Source organism: Strigops habroptila, unplaced genomic scaffold (assembly GCF_004027225.2).
Source record: "Strigops habroptila isolate Jane unplaced genomic scaffold, bStrHab1.2.pri NW_022045629.1_ctg1, whole genome shotgun sequence".
NCBI lineage: Eukaryota > Metazoa > Chordata > Aves > Psittaciformes > Psittacidae > Strigops > Strigops habroptila.
In genome coordinates, this window is record NW_022651106.1 from 253,457 (window position 1) to 273,650 (window position 20,194).

At 51.5% G+C, this 20,194-nt stretch overlaps 1 protein-coding gene across 1 annotated transcript in view; it reads left to right on the forward strand.

Annotated features, from left to right (window-relative positions):
• Positions 1 to 16,922, forward strand: part of CHD8 (chromodomain helicase DNA binding protein 8) — a 43,970-nt gene extending 27,048 nt beyond the window's left edge. Inside the window, 15 exon segments of the mRNA XM_030475058.1 lie at positions 64 to 220; positions 320 to 409; positions 1,026 to 1,129; positions 2,557 to 2,671; positions 5,814 to 5,877; positions 5,997 to 6,051; positions 6,454 to 6,655; positions 8,021 to 8,229; positions 10,341 to 10,480; positions 10,482 to 10,767; positions 11,721 to 11,935; positions 13,747 to 13,929; positions 14,081 to 14,182; positions 16,163 to 16,296; positions 16,424 to 16,922. Of these exon segments, the coding sequence (XP_030330918.1) occupies positions 64 to 220; positions 320 to 409; positions 1,026 to 1,129; positions 2,557 to 2,671; positions 5,814 to 5,877; positions 5,997 to 6,051; positions 6,454 to 6,655; positions 8,021 to 8,229; positions 10,341 to 10,480; positions 10,482 to 10,767; positions 11,721 to 11,935; positions 13,747 to 13,929; positions 14,081 to 14,182; positions 16,163 to 16,296; positions 16,424 to 16,478 (2,111 nt within the window). The 3' untranslated portion in view covers positions 16,479 to 16,922.
• Positions 16,923 to 20,194: the final 3,272 nt, after the last annotated feature.

The window sequence follows — 20,194 nt, forward strand, 5'->3', positions numbered from 1 at the left end:
AAGATCTCAAGAAGGTTTGGAGGAGCTCCGGATGGTCCATCATGGAGCTTCTCGTCCCACCAGGTCTCTCCATCCCGGTTCCTCGCGGGCGCAAAGGGAAGAAGGTGAAGGTCCAAAGCTCTTTAGATGTCCACCAAGCCGAATGGATCCGTAAGTACAACCCGGAGAACCTCTTCCAAGACGAGAGCTACAAGAAGCACCTCAAGCATCAATGCAACAAGTAGGTGGAAGGTCTTCTCCATGCCACCCTCAGCCCATCCGGGGGCTCCTTTGGGGCCACCTTCTCGTTGGGCTCCTCTCTTTGACCGTCATCTCCCAGGGTTCTGCTGAGGGTCCGCATGCTCTATTACCTGCGCCAGGAGGTCATCGGTGACCAAGCCGAGAAGGTCCTGGCTGGTGCCGCCGCCAGGTGAGTCCATGGAGGAGCTCCAGAGCTTCCGCAAGGTGGTTTCAGGTGCTCCACAGCTGCTCTGGGGTGGTTTATGGGGCTCCAGGACCTCCTTGAGGTGGTTTGTGGGGCTCCAGAACCTCCTTGAGGTCCTCTAGATGTTCTTTGAGGTGGTTTATGGAGCTCCAGACCCTCTTAGAGGTGGTTTATGGGGCTCCAGAACCTCCTTGAGGTCCTCCAGATGTTCTTTGAGGTGGTTTATGGAGCTCCAGACCCTCTTAGAGGTGGCTTATGGGGCTCCAGACCATCTATGGGGTGGTTTAGGGGGCTCCAGAGCTTCTTTGAGGTGGTTTATGGGGCTCCAGAAGCTCCTTGAGGTGCTTCAGACCATCTATGGGGTGGTTTATGGGGCTCCAGGACCTCTTTGGGGTGGTTTATGGGGCTCCAGAGCTTCTCTGAGGTGGTTTATGGAGCTCCAGAACCTCCTTGAGGTGCTCCAGACCATCTATGGGGTGGTTTATGGAGCTGCAAACCATCTATGAAGTCCTTTGAAGGTCTCAAGACCTTCTCTGGGGTGCTTTGGGGTTGTCCGCCCCACTCTGCGCTGCCCCTGACCCCCACTTCCTCCGCCCCACAGCGACATCGACATCTGGTTCCCGCTGGTGGAGCAGCTGGAGGTGCCAACAACGTGGTGGGACGCCGAAGCCGACAAGTCCCTCCTCATCGGGGTCTTCAAACACGGTACGTTGGGTGCTGGGGACGTCATTATGGGGTCCCACCACCCCATAGGTGAGGTTCTGGGTGCTGGAGACATCATTAGGGAGGTCCCACCACCCCATAGTTGATGTTCTGGGTGCTGGGGACGTCCTTATGGGGTCCCACCACCCCATAGTTGATGTTCTGGGTGCTGGGGACGTCCTTATGGGGTCCCACCACCCCATAGCTGATGTTCTGGGTGCTGGGGACATCATTAGGGAGGTCCCACCACCCCATAGTTGATGTTCTGGGTGCTGGGTACGTCCTTATGGAGGTCCCACCACCCCATAGTTGATGTTCTGGGTGCTGGGGACGTCCTTATGGAGGTCCCACCACCCCATAGTTGATGTTCTGGGTGGTGAGGACATCATTATGGAGGTCCCACCACCCCATAGTTGATGTTCTGGGTGGTGCGGACATCATTATGGAGGTCCCACCACCCCATAGATGATGTTCTGGGTGGTGGCAACATCATTATGGAGGTCCCACCACCCCATAGTTGATGTTCTGGGTGGTGGGGACATCATTATGGGGTCCCACCACCCTATAGTTGATGTTCGGGGTGGTGAGGACATCATTATGGAGGTCCCACCACCCTATTGTTGATGTTCTGGGTGGTGGGGACATCATTATGGGGTCCCACCACCCCATAGTTGATGTTCTGGGTGGTGTGGACATCATTAGGGAGGTCCCACCACCCCATAGTTGATGTTCTGGGTGGTGAGGACATCATTAGGGAGGTCCCACCACCCCATAGCTGATGTTCTGGGTGGTGAGGACATCATTATGGAGGTCCCACCACCCCATAGTTGATGTTCTGGGTGGTGAGGACGTCATTATGGAGGTCCCACCACCCCATAGGTGATGTTCTGGGTGGTGAGGACATCATTATGGAGGTCCCACCAGCCCATAGTTGATGTTCTGGGTGGTGGGGACATCATTATGGGGTCCCACCACCCCATAGTTGATGTTCTGGATGGTGAGGACGTCATTATGGAGGTCCCACCACCCCATAGGTGATGTTCTGGGTGGTGAGGACATCATTATGGAGGTCCCACCAGCCCATAGTTGATGTTCTGGGTGGTGGGGACATCATTATGGAGGTCCCACCACCCCATAGTTGATGTTCTGGGTGGTGGGGACATCATTATGGGGTCCCACCACCCCATAGTTGATGTTCTGGGTGCTGGGGACATCATTATGGAGGTCCCACCACCCTATTGTTGATGTTCTGGGTGGTGAGGACGTCATTATGGAGGTCCCACCACCCCATAGGTGATGTTCTGGGTGGTGAGGACGTCATTATGGAGGTCCCACCACCCCATAGATGATGTTCTGGGTGGTGAGGACGTCATTATGGGGTCCCAGCACCCCGTAGCTGAGGTGGCGGTGGGGTGGCCGGTGTCGTGCAGGCTATGAGAAGTACAACACGATGCGGGCGGACCCCGCGCTCTGCTTCCTGGAGAAGGCCGGTGGCCCCGACGAGAAGGCCGTGGCGGCCGAGCAGCGCTTGGACATCGCAGACGGGTGAGCTCCAACGGGGACAACCTCGGCCGGGGGGGCCCGAGCTGCTCAAAGGGGGCTTTATGGGGCTCCAGAAGCTCCTTGAGGTGCTTCAGACCTTCTATGAGGTGGTTTGAGGTTCTCAAGACCTTCTCTGAGGTGGTTTATGGGGCTCCAGAAGGTCCTTGAGGTGCTTCAGAGCTTCTTTGAGGTGGTTTATGGGGCTCCAGAAGCTCCTTGAGGTGCTTGAGACCTTCTTTGAGGTGGTTTATGGGGCTCCAGAGCTTCTCTGAGGTGGTTTATGGGGCTCCAGAACCTCCTTGAGATGCTCCAGACCATCTATAGGGTGGTTTATGGGGCTCCAGACCTTCTCTGAGGTGGTTTATGGAGTCCCACCACCTCCTCGAGGTGCTCTGGAGCATCTCGGAGGCCCTTTGAGCACCTCCACCTCTTCTCTGCTGCCTCTCTGTGGGTCCCTCATCGACTTTGGGGTCCCCCCCATGGGGTGGGTGCCGATGAAGACCACGCCATGCTAATACCGACCAGCTCCAGGCTGGGTTGAGTGGACCTCAAGGGCTGAGGCACCCAAAGCGGGGGTCAAGGGGGGGTTTGGGGGGTCAAGATGGGCTTTGGGGGGGTCAAAATGGGGCTTCATGGGTCAAGATGGGATTTGGTGGCATCAAGATGGGGTTTGGGGGGGTCAAGATGGGGTTTGGGGGGGTCAAGATGGGGTTTGATGGGTCAAGATGGGATTTGATGGGGTCAAGATGGGATTTGGTGGCATCAAGATGGGGTTTGGGGGGGTCAAGATGGGATTTGGTGGCATCAAGATGGGGTTTGGGGGGGTCAAGATGGGGTTTGGGGGGGTCAAGATGGGGTTTGATGGGGTCAAGATGGGGTTTGGGGGGGTCAAGATGGGGTTTGGGGGGGTCAATAGGGGGTTTGGGGGGGTCAAGATGGGGTTTGATGGGTCAAGATGGGGTTTAGTGGCATCAAGATGGGGTTTGATGGGGTCAAGATGGACTTTGATGGGGTCAAGATAAGGTTTGGGGGGGTCAAGATGGGGTTTGATGGGTCAAGATGGGGTTTGGTGGGTCAAGATGGGGTTTGGGGGGTCAAGATGGGGTTTGATGGGGTCAAGATGGGGTTTGGGGGGGTCAAGATGGGGTTTGGTGGGTCAAGATGGGGTTTGATGGGTCAAGATGGGGTTTGGGGGGGTCAAGATGGGGTTTGGTGGGTCAAGATGGGGTTTGATGGGTCAAGATGGGGTTTGGGGGTTCAAGATGGGGTTTGATGGGGTCAAGATGGGGTTTGGTGGGTCAAGATGGGGTTTGATGGGTCAAGATGCGCTTTGGGGGGGTCAAGATGGGGTTTGATGGGGTCAAGATGGGGTTTGATGGGTCAAGATGGGGTTGGGGGGTCAAGATGGGGTTGGGGGGGTCAAGATGGGGTTTGGGGGGGTCAAGATGGGGTTTGATGGGTTAAGATGGGGTTGGGGGGTCAAGATGGGGTTGGGGGGGTCAAGATGGGGTTTGATGGGGTCAAGATGGGGTTTGATGGGTCAAGATGGGGTTGGGGGGTCAAGATGGGGTTGGGGGGGTCAAGATGGGGTTTGGGGGGGTCAAAATGGGGTTTGATGGGTCAAGATGGGCTTTGGTGGCATCAAGATGGGGTTTGATGGGTCAAGATGGGGTTTGGGGGGGTCAAGATGGGGTTTGATGGGTCAAGATGGGGTTTGGGGGGGTCAAGGGGGGGTTTGATGGGTCAAGATGGGGTTTGGGGGGGTCAAGATGGGGTTTGGTGGGTCAAGATGGGGTTTGGGGGGGTCAAGATGGGGTTCGGGGGGTCAAGATGGGGTTTGATGGGTCAAGATGGGGTTTAGTGGCATCAAGATGGGGTTTGATGGGGTCAAGATGGACTTTGATGGGGTCAAGATGAGGTTTGGGGGGGTCAAGATGGGGTTTGATGGGTCAAGATGGGGTTTGGTGGGTCAAGATGGGGTTTGGGGGGTCAAGATGGGGTTTGATGGGGTCAAGATGGGGTTTGGGGGGGTCAAGATGGGGTTTGATGGGTCAAGGTGGGGTTTGGGGGGGTCAAGATGGGGTTTGGGGGGGTCAAGATGGGGTTTGATGGGTCAAGATGGGGTTTGGTGGGTCAAGATGGGGTTTGGGGGGGTCAAGATGGGGTTCGGGGGGTCAAGATGGGGTTTGATGGGTCAAGATGGGGTTTAGTGGCATCAAGATGGGGTTTGATGGGGTCAAGATGGACTTTGATGGGGTCAAGATGAGGTTTGGGGGGGTCAAGATGGGGTTTGATGGGTCAAGATGGGGTTTGGTGGGTCAAGATGGGGTTTGGGGGGGTCAAGATGGGGTTTGGGGGGTCAAGATGGGGTTTGATGGGGTCAAGATGGGGTTTGGGGGGGTCAAGATGGGGTTTGGGGGGGTCAAGATGGGGTTTGATGGGTCAAGATGGGGTTGGGGGGGTCAAGATGGGGTTTGATGGGTCAAGATGGGGTTTGGTGGGTCAAGATGGGGTTTGGGGGGGTCAAGATGGGGTTTGGGGGGTCAAGATGGGGTTTGATGGGTCAAGATGGGGTTTGGGGGGGTCAAGATGGGGTTTGATGGGGTCAAGATGGGGTTTGGGGGGGTCAAGATGGGGTTTGATGGGTCAAGATGGGGTTGGGGGGGTCAAGATGGGGTTTGATGGGTCAAGATGGGGTTTGGTGGGTCAAGATGGGGTTTGGGGGGGTCAAGATGGGGTTTGGGGGGGTCAAGATGGGGTTTGGGGGGTCAAGATGGGGTTTGATGGGGTCAAGATGGGGTTTGGGGGGGTCAAGATGGGGTTTGGGGGGGTCAAGATGGGGTTTGATGGGTCAAGATGGGGTTGGGGGGGTCAAGATGGGGTTTGATGGGTCAAGATGGGGTTTGGGGGGGTCAAGATGGGATTTGATGGGGTCAAGATGGGGTTTGGGGGGGTCAAGATGGGGTTTGATGGGTCAAGATGGGGTTTGATGGGTCAAGATGGGGTTGGGGGGGTCAAGATGGGGTTTGATGGGGTCAAGATGGGGTTTGGGGGGGTCAAGATGGGGTTTTGGGGGTCAAGATGGGCTTTGGGGGGTCCCCATTGTGGTGGGACCCCATTTGAACCTCCCGTTGTCCCCCCCTAGGGTGGACTTTGAGGACCCCGAGTACAAACCCCTGCTGGGGCCAAGCAAGGAGGTGGATGATGAGGTGAGGAACCTGCCCCCCATTGACCCCCATGGCCACCCCATGGCCATTCCCCCCCCCCCCTTTCTGCCTGCCCCATAGGGCCGTGGGGCCCGTGGGGTGACCCTCAGGTGTCTCCGCAGACGGACCCACTGATGATGTTGGACGAGGAGATCTCGGTGGTGGATGGAGATGAAGGTGAGGGGGGGGGGCTGGGGTGTCCCTGAGACCCATAGAGACCCATAGGGGCCTCAAGGAGACCCAGAGAGACCCATAGGACCCCATAGAGGCCCCATAGAACCTCATGTAGACCCCATAGAACCTCATGAAGATCCCATAGAGACCCCCTAGAACCCCAAGTAGACCCCATAGAACCCCTAGAACCCCATAGAACCCCATAGAGACCCCATAGAGACCCCATAGAACCCCATAGAACCCCAAGTAGACCCCCTAGGACCCCAAGTAGACCCCATAGAACCCCAAATAGACCCCCTAGAACCCCCTAAAGACCCCATAGAACCCCCTAAAGACCCCATAGAACCCCCCTAGGACCCCGTAGCCGCCCCCTAACGGTGTGTGTCGTCCCCCCCCCCCTTGCAGGCGCCCCCCCCGCAGGCGCGGCGGCGTGGCCGGCGGGCGCGGTGCTGACGGCGCGGCTCCGGCGCCTGGTGGCCGCCTTCCAGCGCTGCCAGCAGCGGCAGCGCGAGCAGCGCGAGCAGCGCGAGCAGCGCGAGCGCCGCCGCCGCCGCTCCGAGGCCACCTGCAGGCTCAAGGAGATGGCGCGGAGGGAGAAGCAGCAGAGGTGAGGGGGGGGGGGGGGGACACCCCGGGACTTGGGTTCTCGGGGGGCGCAGACACCATAACTTGTGTCAGTGAGGGTCAGAGACACCAATTAGGGGGTGTTTGGGGGTGAGGAACATCATCTAGGGTGGGGTTTGGGGTGAGGAACCTCATACGTTGTGTCATTGAGGGTCATAGACACCATAACTTGTGTTATTCAGGGTCGTAGACACCATAACTTGTGTTATTCTGGGTCATAGACGCCAATTATGGTGGGTTTTGGGGTGAGGAACATCATCTAGGGTGGGGTTTGGGGTGAGGAACCTCGTAAGTTGGGTCATAGACACCATAACTTGTGTCGTTGAGGGTCATAGACACCATCTAGGGTGGGTTTGGGGGTGAGGAACATCATCTAGGGTGGGTTTGGGGGTGAGGAACATCATCTAGGGTGGGGTTTGGGGTGAGGAACCTCGTAAGTTGGGTCATAGACACCATAACTTGTGTCATTGAGGGTCAGAGACACCATAACTTGTGTCATTCAGGGTCATAGACACCAATTATGGTGGGTTTGGGGGTGAGGAACATCATCTAGGGTGGGATTTGGGGTGAGGAACCTCATCTCTGGTGGTTTTTTGGGGTGAGGAACCTCGTAAGTTGGGTCATAGACACCATAAGTTGTGTCGTTGAGGGTCATAGACACCATAATTTGTATCGTTCAGGGTCATAGACACCATCTATGGTGGGTTTTGGGGTGAGGAATGTCATCTAGGGTGGGTTTTTGGGGTGAAGAACCCCGTAAGTTGTGTCATTGAGGGGCAGAGACCCCATAACTTGTGTCATTGAAGGTCATAGACACCATCTAGGGTGGGTTTTTGGGTGAGGGACCTCATCTATGATGGGTTTTGGGGCTTCAGAGACCCCATAACTTGACTTCTTGACGTTCAAAGACTCCATCTATGGTCATTTTGGGGCTTCAGAGACCCCATAACTTGTATCTTTGAGGTTCAAAGACTCCATCCATGGTCATTTTTGGGCTGAGGAACCTCATCCATGGTCATTTTGGGGCTGAGGAACCTCATCACTGGTCTTTTTTGGGCTGAGGAACCTCATCCATGGTCATTTTGGGGCTTCAGAGACCCCATAACTTGACTTCTTGAGGTTCAAAGACTACATCTATGGTCATTATGGGGCTGAAGAACCTCATCCATGGTCCTTTTGGGGCTGAGGAACCTCATCCATGGTCATTTTGGGGCCTTTCCGCCCCCAAACCCCCTGCTGTGGAGCTCCAAACTCCATGTCCCCCCCCATTTGGGGGTGGTAGACCCCCATCCTCCACGTCTCCATGGTCCCCCCAGCCCCGTTGACCTCCCCGTTGTCCGTGGGGCAGGTGGACCCGTCGGGAACAAGCGGATTTCTACCGGGTGGCCTCAAGTTTTGGGGTGGAATTTGACCCGGACGTGGGGCGCTTCCGATGGGGCAAGTTCCGCCTCTTGGCCAGGTTGGAGAAGAAGAGCGACGAGAACCTCACCAAGTTCTTCCACGGCTTCGTGGCCATGTGCAGGCAGGTTTGCCGCCTGCCACCGGCGCCTGGAGATGGTAGGGACCAAAGCGGGGGGGGGGGACACGGGGGTTCTCCGGGGGGTTGAGGAGCTCCTCGGGTGGCTTGGGCCGTGTCCAGCTCCATGGTGGCCACCTCAGGGTTCATGGTGGGCACCTAAAGGTCCATGTTGGGCACCCAGGACCCCACCTTGACCACCCCAAACCCCCCTTTGACCACTCCAAACCCCCTATTGACCACCTCCAGCTCCTTATTGACCACCCAAACCCCACCTTGACCACCCCAAACCCCACCTTGACCACCCCAAACCCCCAATTGACCCCCCCAAACCCCACCTTGACCACCCCAAACCCCCTATTGACCACCTCCAGCTCCTTATTGACCACCCAAACCCCACCTTGACCACCCCAAACCCCACCTTGACCACCCCAAACCCCCAATTGACCACCCAAACCCCACCTTGACCCCCCCAAACCCCCTATTGACCACCCAAACCCCACCTTGACCACCCCAAACCCCCTATTGACCCCCCCAACCCCACCTTGACCCCCCCAAACCCCATATTGACCACTTCCAGCTCCATATTGACCATCTTAAGGTCCACATTGACCACCTAAACCCCACCTTGACCACCCCAAACCCCCTATTGACCACTCCAAACCCCACCTTGACCCCCCCAAACCCCCTATTGACCACCCAAACCCCACCTTGACCACCCCAAACCCCACATTAACCACTTCAAACCCCATATTGACCACCTAAACCCCACATTGACCAGCTCAAGCTGCTTATTGACCACCCCAAACCCCACCTTGACCACCCAAACCCCCTATTGACCACCCCAAACCCCACCTTGACCACCTCAAACCCCACTTTGACCACCTCCAGCTCCATATCAACCATCTCATGACCACATTGACCACCCGAACCCCCTATTGACCCCCCCAAACCCCCTATTGACCCCCCAAACCCCACTTTGACCACCCCAAACCCCCTATTGACCACCTCCAGCTCCTTATTGACCCCCCAAACCCCACCTTGACCCCCCCAAACCCCCTATTGACCCCCCCAAACCCCACCTTGACCACCCCAAACCCCCTATTGACCCCCCCAAACCCCACTTTGACCACCTCCAGCTCCATATTGACCCCCCCAAACCCCGTATTGACCACCTCCAGCTCCATATTGACCATCTTAATGTCCACATTGACCACCTAAACCCCACCTTGACCACCCCAAACCCCCTATTGACCCCCCCAAACCCCACTTTGACCACCTCCAGCTCCATATTGACCCCCCCAAACCCCGTATTGACCACCTTCAGCTCCATATTGACCATCTTAATGTCCACATTGACCACCTCCAGCTCTGTATTGACCCCCCCAAACCCCCTATTGACCACCTCCAGCTCCATATTGACCACCTAAACCCCACCTTGACCACCCCAAAGCCCCTATTGACCATCTCTAGCTCCATATTGAGCACCTAAACCCCACCTTGACCACCCCAAACCCCCTATTGACCACCTCCAGCTCCATATCGACCATCTCATGACCACATTGACCACCCGAACCCCCTATTGACCCCCCCAAACCCCCTGTTGACCCCCCAAACCCCACTTTGACCACCCCAAACCCCCTATTGACCACCTCCAGCTCCATATTGACCACCCAAACCCCACCTTGACCCCCCCAAACCCCACCTTGACCACCCCAAACCCCACATTAACCACTTCAAACCCCATATTGACCACCTAAACCCCACATTGACCAGCTCAAGCTGCTTATTGACCACCCCAAACCCCACCTTGACCACCCAAACCCCCTATTGACCACCCCAAACCCCACCTTGACCACCTCAAACCCCACTTTGACCACCTCCAGCTCCATATTGACCCCCCCAAACCCCGTATTGACCACCTCCAGCTCCATATTGACCATCTAAATGTCCACATTGACCACCTAAACCCCACCTTGACCACCCCAAACCCCCTATTGACCCCCCCAAACCCCACTTTGACCACCTCCAGCTCCATATTGACCCCCCCAAACCCCGTATTGACCACCTCCAGCTCTGTATTGACCCCCCCAAACCCCATATTGACCACCCCAACGCCCCCCTCACGCCACTGTCCCCCCCCCCCCCGCAGAGCCGGCGGACCCGTCGGTGGCCGTGGCGCCGGTGTCGCCGGCTCGCGCCGCGCGGGGCCTGCGCCGCCTGTCCTTGCTGCGCCTGCTGCGCGAGCAGGTCCTGCGCCACCCGCTGCTCCTCAGCCGCTTGGCCGCGTGCCCCCCCCCCCGGCCCGGACCTGCCGCCCTGGTGGCAACGGGGCCACCACGACGGAGAGCTGCTGCGCGGCGCCGCTCGCCACGGCTTGGCCCATCCCGAGACGTCCATCTTGGCCGATCCCGACTTCTCCTTCTGGAGGTATCTCCGGGCGGTTGGAGATGGAGGCGTCCAGCCTCAAGGCTTCTCCTCCAAGGGGCGTCCCAGCGCCGAGGAGGAGGAGGTGGACTCGGAGAAGATGTCGGCCTCGGAGTCGTCGGCCGGGGAGGAGGACAGCGAGGAGGAGAGGGGTGAGGGGAGACAGGGGTGGGGGGGGGCGTCAAGAGGCTGGGCCAAAAGGGGGTGGGAGGGCAAAGGAGGTGGAGGAACCATCTCAAAGTGGTGGTGGGACCCCAAAACCACCTTGAGGAACCCCCGAAATGGTGATGGGAGCTCAAAATATGTGGAGGAACCATCTCAAAGTGGTGGTGGGAGCTCAAAAGAGGTGGAGGAACCATCTCAAATCATGGTGGGAGCTCAAAAGAGGTAAGGGACCATCTCAAAGTGGTGGTGGGAGCTCAAAAGAGGTGGAGGAACCATCTCAAAGTGGTGGTGGGAGGGCAAAGGAGGTGGAGGAACCATCTCAAAGTGGTGGTGGGAGCCCAAAACCACCTTGAGGAACCCCCGAAATGGTGATGGGAGCCCAAAAGAGGTGGAGGAACCATCTCAAATCATGGTGGGAGCTCAAAAAGGGTGGAGGAACCATCTCAAAGTGGTGGTGGGACCCCAAAACCACCTTGACCAACCCCCGAAATGGGGATGGGAGCTCAAAAGAGGTGGAGGAACCATCTCAAAGTGGTGGTGGGAGCTCAAAAGAGGTGGAGGAACCTCAAAATCTTGGTAGGAATGGGCCCAAAATGGTGATGGGACCCCAAAACCACCTTGAGGAACCCCCGAAATGGTGGTGGGACCGCAAAATATGTGCAGGAACCTCAAAATCTTGGTAGGAATGGGCCCAAAATGGTGATGGGACCCCAAAATACGTGCAGGAATCCCCTCAAAAAGGTGATGGGACCCCAAAATACATGCAGGAACCTCAAAATCTTGGGAGGAATGGGTCCAAAATGGTGACGGGACCCCAAAACCACCTTGAGGAACCCCCGAAATGGTGGTGGGACCCCAAAATATGTGCAGGAACCTCAAAATCTTGGTAGGAATGGGCCCAAAATGGTGATGGGACCCCCAAAATCGTGTCCCCCCCCAGGTGCGGAGGCCCCGTGTGGGGCAGAGGAGGACGAGGACGAGGAGGACGAGGACGAGGAAGAGGACGAGGAGGAGGAAGAGGAGGAGGACGAGGAGTGTCCCCCCCCCTCGGGGGAAGGGGGGTCCCCGGGGCCCCGGCCCCCCCCCCCGGGGCCTCGGCCCTTCCCGCCGCCGGCCCCTCCCCCGGCCCCACGGCACCTCCACGAGTGGCCCAAGGTGGGACCCAAAAGCACCCGCATTTGGGGATTTGCCCTTAAATTTGGGGGGTTCCCCACTAAAAATTCGGGAATTTGTCTTAAAATTTGGGAATTTCTGCCCAAATTGGGGGGTTTTCCCAAAATTTGGGGGGTTTTCCCTAAAAATCTGGGGAATTTCTCTTCAAATTTGGGGGTTTTCCCCAAATTTGGGGGTTTTCCCTAAGAATTTGGGAATTTCTCTTAAGATTCAGGGGTTTCTTCTAAAAATTTGGGGTATTTCTCTTTAAAGTTGGGGGTTTTCCCCCCAAATTTGGGGGTTTTCCCTAAAAATTTTGGTAATTTCTTTTAAAACTGAGGGGTTTCCCCAAACTTGGATTTTTTCCCTAAAGATTTTGGGAATTTCTCTTAAAATTTGGAGTTTTTTCCCCAAAGTTTGGGGGTTTTCCTAAAAATGTTGGGTATTTCTCTTGGGGGATTTTTCCCGAAAAATTTGGGGAATTTCTCTTAAAATTTGGGGGGTTTACCCCAAATTTAGGATTTTTCCCTAAAATTTTTGGTAATTTCTCTTAAAATTTGGGGTTTTTTCCCAAATTTGGGATTTCTTCCCTGAAAATTCTGGGAATTTCTCTTAAAATTTGGGGGTTTTCCCCAAATCTTGGGTTTCTCCCTAAAAAAATTGAGGACTTTCCGCTAAATTTGGAGTTTTAACCTTAAATTCAGGATTTTTCCCCCAGATTTTCTGGTTGGTTCTTAAATTTTAGGCGCTTCCTACAAAACAGAGTATTTCTCCCCAAATTTGAGGGTTTACCTTTAAAATTCAGGGATTTCTCCTGCAATTTTGGATTTTACCCTTGAAATTTGGGAATTCTGCCCCCAACTTGGAGATTTCTCCCCAAAGTTGGGGGATTCCCCTTAAAATTTAGGGATTTCTCCTGAAATTTGGGGATTTCCCCTTAAAGTTTAGGGTTTTCTATGTAAATTTGGGAATCTCCCCTTAAAGTTTCATGTTTTCTCCCCAAATTTGGGGGTTTCTCCAAAAATTTGGGGAGTTCCCCTTAAAATTCAGGGATTTCTATGAAAATTTGGGGATTTCCCCTTAAAATTCAGGGATTTCCCCCAAATTTGGGGACTTCCCCTTAAAATTCAGGGATTTCCCCCAAATTTGGGGACTTCCCCTTAAAATTTCATGTTTTCTCCCCAAATTTGGGGATTTCCCCTTAAAATCTAGGGATTCCTATGAAAATTTGGGGATTTCCTGTTAAAATTCACAGATTTCTCGCCAAATTTGGGGATTTCCCCTTAAAATTTCATGTTTTCTCCCCAATGTGGAGGTTTCTCCAAAAATTTGGGTGTTTCCCCTTACAATTTCATGTTTTGTCCCCAAATTTGGGAGTTTCTCCAAATATGGGGGGATTTCCCCTTAAAATTCAGGGATTTCTCCCCAAATTTGGGTATTTCCCCTTAAAATTCAGGGATTTCTCCCCAAATTTGGGTATTTCCCCTTAAAATTCAGGGATTTCTCCCCAAATTTGGGGATTTCCCCTTAAAATTTCATATTTTCTCCCCAAATTTGGGGATTTCCCTTTAAAACTTAGGGATTCCTATTAAAATTTTGGGATTTCCCCTTAAAATTCACAGATTTCTCATCAAATTTGGCGATTTCCCCTTAAAATTTCATGTTTTCTTCCCAAATCTGGGGGTTCCTCCAAAAATTTGTGAATTTCCCCTTAAAATCTAGGGATTTCTCCCCAAATTTGGGGTTTTCCTATTAAAATTGAGGGATTTCCCCCCCCAAATCTCCCCCTTGTGTGTCTCCCCCCCCCCCCTCAGGACCGCGCGCTGATCCGGCGCCTGGACCTCGTGTGCCGCGCGGTGCTGTCGGGCGAGTGGCCGAGCGAGGACAACCCGGGGCCCCCCCAGGTCCCTCCGACCCCTCAACCCCCCTTGGACCCCCCCATGTTCCCACCACGGCCCCGCCACGAGGAGAAGGAGTTCACCGTCCAGATCAAAGACGTGAGTTTTGGGTCAAAACCATCCATTTTCGGCCCAAAATCATCCATTTTTGGCCCAAAATCGTCCATTTTTCGGTCCAAATCATCAGTTTCGGGGGTTCCCCCCCCAAATTTAAGGGTTTTTGGGGTGTTTCCCCCCCCCCCCCGAACAGGAGGAAGGGTTGAAACTGACGTTCCAAAAGCACCGCTTGGTGCCCAACGGGGTGACGCGGGACCCGGCCCCCCCGAAGAAGAACAGTAAGAAGATGGTGGAGGTGAGCGGATTTGGGGTGAAAAGAGGTGGTTTTGGGGGTGCCCCCCGTCCTATGTCACGTATTTAGGACCCCTTTTTGACGAAGGGTGGGGGGAGGCGCTGAAAAGTGTTGAAATTCGGGGGTTTTCCCCCAAAATGAGGGGGTTTCCGCACAAAAATCGGGGGGTTCCTGAGAGAAATGGGGGGTTCCCGCCAAAAAACGGGGGGTTTCAGCCCCAAATTGAAAGATTTCCCCCAAAAAATGGGGTTTTACCTCAGAAAATTGAAGTTTTCTCCCCAAATGGGTGTTTTCCAGCCAAAAATTGGGGGTTTCTGACACAAATGGGGGTTTTCCTCCAAAATTTGGGCGTTTTCAGCCTCAAATTGGGGGGTTTCACCTCAGAATTGGGGTTTTACCTCAGAAAATGGGTGTTTCCCCACAAAATCGGGGGTTTCCACACAAAATCTGGGGTTTCCCTCCCAAAAATGGGTTTTTTCTGCGGAAAATCGAAGGATTTCCCCCCCAAAATGGGGTTTTACCTCAGAAAATTGAAGTTTTCTCCCCAAATGGGTGTTTTCCAGCCAAAAATTGGGAGTTTCTAACACAAATGAGGGTTTTCCTCCAAAATTTGGGTGTTTTCAGCCCCAAATTGGGGGGTTTTACGTCAAAATAGGGGGGATTCACCAAAACCAGGAAGATTTACCTCAGAAAACGGGTGTTTCCTCCAAAATTGGTGTTTTCTACCCAAAATTTGATTTCTTTGCCCTAATTTGGGATTTAAAGCCCCCAAAATTGGGGATTTACCCCATAAAATAGAGGGTTTACACCCAAAATCGGTGTTTCCTCCCCCAAAATTGGTGTTTTCCCTCAAAAACGTGGGTTTTAGTCCCCAGAATTGGGAGTTTTCCCTAAAAAATGGGAGGTTTTCCCCCAAAATTGGGGGTTTGGCACGAAATTCGGGGGTTTTCCCCTGAATTTATGGTTTTATCCTAAAAATTGGGAGATTTCTCGCAAAATTTGGGGGTTTGCACTAAAAATGTAGTGATTTCCCCCAAATTATGGGATTTTCCCCTAAAAATCTGTAATTTTCTCCTAAAACCTGGATGATTTCTCCCCAAATTTAGAGTTTCCCTCAAAATTTATGGATTTCCTCCAAAATTTTGGGGTTTACCCTAAAAATTCGGGGATTTCTCCTGAAGTTTGGTTGTTTTCCCTAAAAAAATCCTGAGTTTCTCCCAAAATTTGGACACTTACCCTAAAAAATCGTGGATTTCTCCCCAAATTTGGTCATTTTCCCTGAAAATTTGTGGCTTTCTCCCCAAATCTGTGCATTTCTCCCCAAATTTGCCCTTTCAGTCTAAAAACTTGTGGACTTCTCCCCAAATCTGTGTGTTTCTCCCCAAATTAATGGCTTTCTCCCAAGATCTTAAATTTTCCCCTTAAAATTTTGAATTTCCCCCCAAAACCTTGTAATTTCCCCCGTGAATTTGGGAATTTCCCTCAACGTTTCAAATTTCCCCTCAAAATTTCAAATTTCCCCTCCAAAATTTCAAATTTCCCCTCAAAATTTTAAATTTTCCACTCAAAATCTTATATTTCCCCTCAAAAATTCGTATTTTCCCTCCAAAATTTCAAATTTCCCCTCAAAATTTCATATTTCCCCTCCAAAATTTCAAATTTCCCCTCAAAATTTTAAATTTTCCACTCAAAATCTTATATTTCTGCTCAAAATTTTGAATTTCCCCTCAAAATTTCTTTAATTTCATCTCAAAATTTCGGATTTTCCCTCAGATTTTCAACTTTCCCTCAAAATTTCAAATTTGCCCTCAAAACTTCAAATTTCCCCTCAAAATCCCAATTTTCCCCTCAAAATTTCAATTTTCCCCTCAAGATCTCAAATTTCCCCCTAAATTTCAAATTTCCCCTTAAAAACCTTGTTATTCCCCCCCCCCAAATTCGAGATTTCCCCCCCCCAATTTGTGATTTCCCCCCCCCACCCAGCTGGAGCTGCGCTGCCTCGAGGGTCTCCGCGCCGCCGGCGCCGCCGGCGCCCCCATGGACAAGCACCACCACCACCACCACCACCACCCCCCCCCCACCGCCGGCCCCCCGACTTCGACCCCCGCTTCCTTCCGGTAACCCCCCCCACTCCCCTCCCCCCCCAAAAATCCCTTCACTCTGATTGGCTGCCCAAACCGAATGGGTGGTGCTTAACATAACCCCCCCCCTTCTCCTTCTTCTCTCCCCCCCCCCCAAAAATAGCCTTTCCTCCCCACCCCCCCTCCAGGTTTGGACCTCTCCAAGATGGTGGCGCTGATGGGGGGGGGCCCCCCCCATTTTCGGCCCCCCCTGCCCCACACGGACGCAGAAGAGGAAGAGGAAGGAGGGGGGGGAGGGGCGCCCTTCCCCCTCCTCGCCGACCCCATGCTCCCCCCCACATCCGACTCTGATTAAAAAGGGGGGGGGGGGGGAGGGGGAGGGGGAAGGGTTAAGCCCCGCCCCCCCACCCTTTAGCCCCGCCCCCTTTTTGGCCACACCCCCCCCTCCTCCCCCCTTTAAATATTTATATAAATATGTAAGATGTGTCATAATTAATTAAAGAAAACCCCAATTAATGAGAACGGGGAGGGGAGGGGGGGGAGGGGTTTAAAGGGGAGGGGGCGGGGCTTAAAGGGGGGGCGGGGCTTAAAAGGGGGCGGGGCTTAAAGGGGGGCGGGGCTTGTTTGGAGGCGGGTTTTCTAATAAAAGGAGGTGAAACGGACCCAAATTGTGGCGTTTTTGGGGGGTTTTTTGGGGGTTTTGGGGGGGGTGATTAAGGGGGAGGTTAATTAGGTGTTAATTAGGGGTGTGGAGGGAGGTGGGAGCGGAAATGGGGGGTAATTAGTTGGTAGAGGGCGGCCCCCCCCCATTGTAGAGCTCTGTTGGAAGATGAAAGCCCTGTTAGTTAATGGGTGTTGGGTTAATGGGTGCTAATTAGCGCCAATTAAGCGCCATTGATTAATCCCCAGTAATTAATCGCCATTAATTAATCGCCACTGATAAATCCCCGTTGATAAATCGCCATTGGTTGGCATTGATTAATCCCCATTAATTACTCGCCATCGCTTAATCCCTATTAATTAATCCCCATTGATTAAACCCCATTAATCACCATTGATTAATCCCCAATAATTAATCGGCATTAATTCCCATTAATCACCATTAATACCCGTTGATAAATCCCCATTAATTAATCCCCGTTGATTAATCCCTATTGATTAATCGCCATTGATTAAACCCCATGATTAATCGCCATCAATTCCCAATAATTCATCACTATTGACTAATCCCCATTAATTAATCGCTATTGGTTAAACCCCATTGATTAATCCCCATTAATGGCCATTGATTAATCCCCATTGATTAATCCCCATTGAGTAATCGCCATTAATTAATCCCTATTAAATAATCCCCATTCCTTAATCCCCATTAATTAGTCTCCATTCATCAATCCCCAGTAATTAATCTCCATTGATTAATCGCCATTGATCAATCCCCATTGATTAATCCCCATTAATCCCTATTAAATAATTGCTATTGATTAATCGCCATTAATCAATCTCCATTGGTTATTCCCCATTATTTAATCCCCATTGATTAATCCCCATTAATAGCCATTTATTAATCCCCATTGATTAATCCCCATTCGTTAATCACCATTGATTAAGCCCCATTAATTAATCCCCATTGCTTAATCGCTATTGATGAGTCCCCACTGATCAATCGCCATTGATCCCATTGATTAATCGCTATTAATTAATCCCCATTAATCCCGATTCATGGCCATTGATTAATCCCCATTGATTAATCCCCTTTAATAGCCATTAATTAATCGCAATTGATGAATCCCCGCTAATTAGCCTCACATTGATGAACCCCCATCAAGCCTTCATTAAGTGTATTAATGAACACGTAGAAATAAACCCTAATGATTAACCCCCAATAATCAAGTGGTGTTAATTAACCCACCAAATTAACGACCCATCTATGAGGCCTTAATGATTAAGCCCATTCATTAAACCGTGTTAATTGAGCCCCATTAATTAAGCCATGTCCCCATTAACCTCTTATTAACCCCATTGATTGCCCCTGAAGAACTAAGCCCCATTAATTAGTGCCGTTAATTAAGTCCTCGTTAATTAACCCACAATAATTAATGTCATTAATAAGACACCCAATTAGCCGCGTATTGATTACCCGCCATTGATTAACTCCTGTAATTAACCCTATTAGTGATTAATTGGCCTCCATTAAATAACACCCAGTATTTAACCTCCATTAATAAGCCCCTATTGATTAAACACCTATTAATTAATCGCCGCTGATTAACTCCTTATTAATCAGCCCCAATTAATTAATGCCCATTACCTCCCCATGGATTAATTGCTCCCTATTATCCCCTTGATTAAACCTCTCATTAATTAATCCCCCTTAAATAACACCCCAGCAATTATCCCTCTCATTAACAGCACCCATTCATTAATTCCCCTTTTATTAATTGCCATCAATAAACTCCTTTGAACCCCTCATTACGTGCACCCTATTAATTAATCTCTATTAATAAACCTCCTTTAACCCTCTAATTTGTCCCCCTTTAATTATATCACTTTAAACCCATTAATTAACCTATTAACCCGTGAGGTAAGCCCCACTATTAATTAATTGCCTATTAGGTACTCTCCATTAATTAACCCCCAATTAACTCCCTCATTGATTACTAAAGGGCCATTATTTAATTTTATAGTAAATTAATCCTGCATTTATTAATACCCTGTTAATTAATACTCTCCTGATTTAACCCACCATTAATTAACCCCATTAATCCCCCTTAATTAGCTCCATTAATTAACCTCATTAAACCCCATTAATTAACCTCCTATTTGTTACCCCCGTAAATATCCTCCCATTAATGACTCCACTAATTAATACTCTCGCTTAATCAGCCACTACTAATTACCCCACTAATTACACCGGGCAGAGCCCCCTAATTACTCTCGTTAATTACCCTAATTAATTACCCCATCTCTAGCTCTCCCTCTTATTCATCACCCCATTAATTACCGTTATTAATTACCCCATCTTGCCCTCATTAATTAACCCCTCATTAATTACCAACTTCATTAATTACCCCCTCCTTCACCCCCCATTAACTCCCCTAATTGATGACCCCCTTTATTACCCGCTTCATTAGCCCCCCTTAATTACCTGCTTCATTAATTAACCTCCCTTAATTACGTCCTTCAGTAATTACCCCCAATTCTTCCCTCATTAATCCCCCTTATTAATTATCCCTCACTAATGACCCCCCAATTACCCCCTTATTAATCCCCATTAACCCCATTCATTAATCCCCATTAATTACCTCCTTCATTAATTCCCCCTCATTAATCCTCGTTAATCACCCCCTATTTGCCCCATTAACTCCCCTCCCTAATTACCCCTTCGTTCCCCCCGTTAATTACCTCATTCATTAATTGCCCTCTCATTAATTACTCCCTCATTAACCCCCATCATTCCCCCCTTTCTAATTGACCCCCTCATAAATTAACCCTCCATTCCCCCCCATTAACCCCTTGTTAATTACCCCATCATTAACCCCCCATTGACACCTCTGTAATTAGGCCCCGTTAATTACCTCACCTAATTACCCCCATTGTCCCTCATTAATTATCCCTCACTCTCTTACTAATCACCCCCTAATTTCCCCCTTTATTAACCCGCTATTAATTACCTCCTTCATTGATTACCCCCATTCCCCCATCATTAATTGCTCTCTCATTAACCCCCATTAATTACCCCCTTAACCCCTTCATTAATTAACCCCATCCCCCCTCATTAACCCCCATTAATTACCCCCTCATTAACCCCCCATTATCCCCCCTCCCTCATTACCCCATTAACCCCCATTAATTACCTCTTTCATTAATTCCTCCTCATTAATAACCGCCTTATTAATCCCCATCATTAATTACCTCTTTCATTAATTACCCCCAT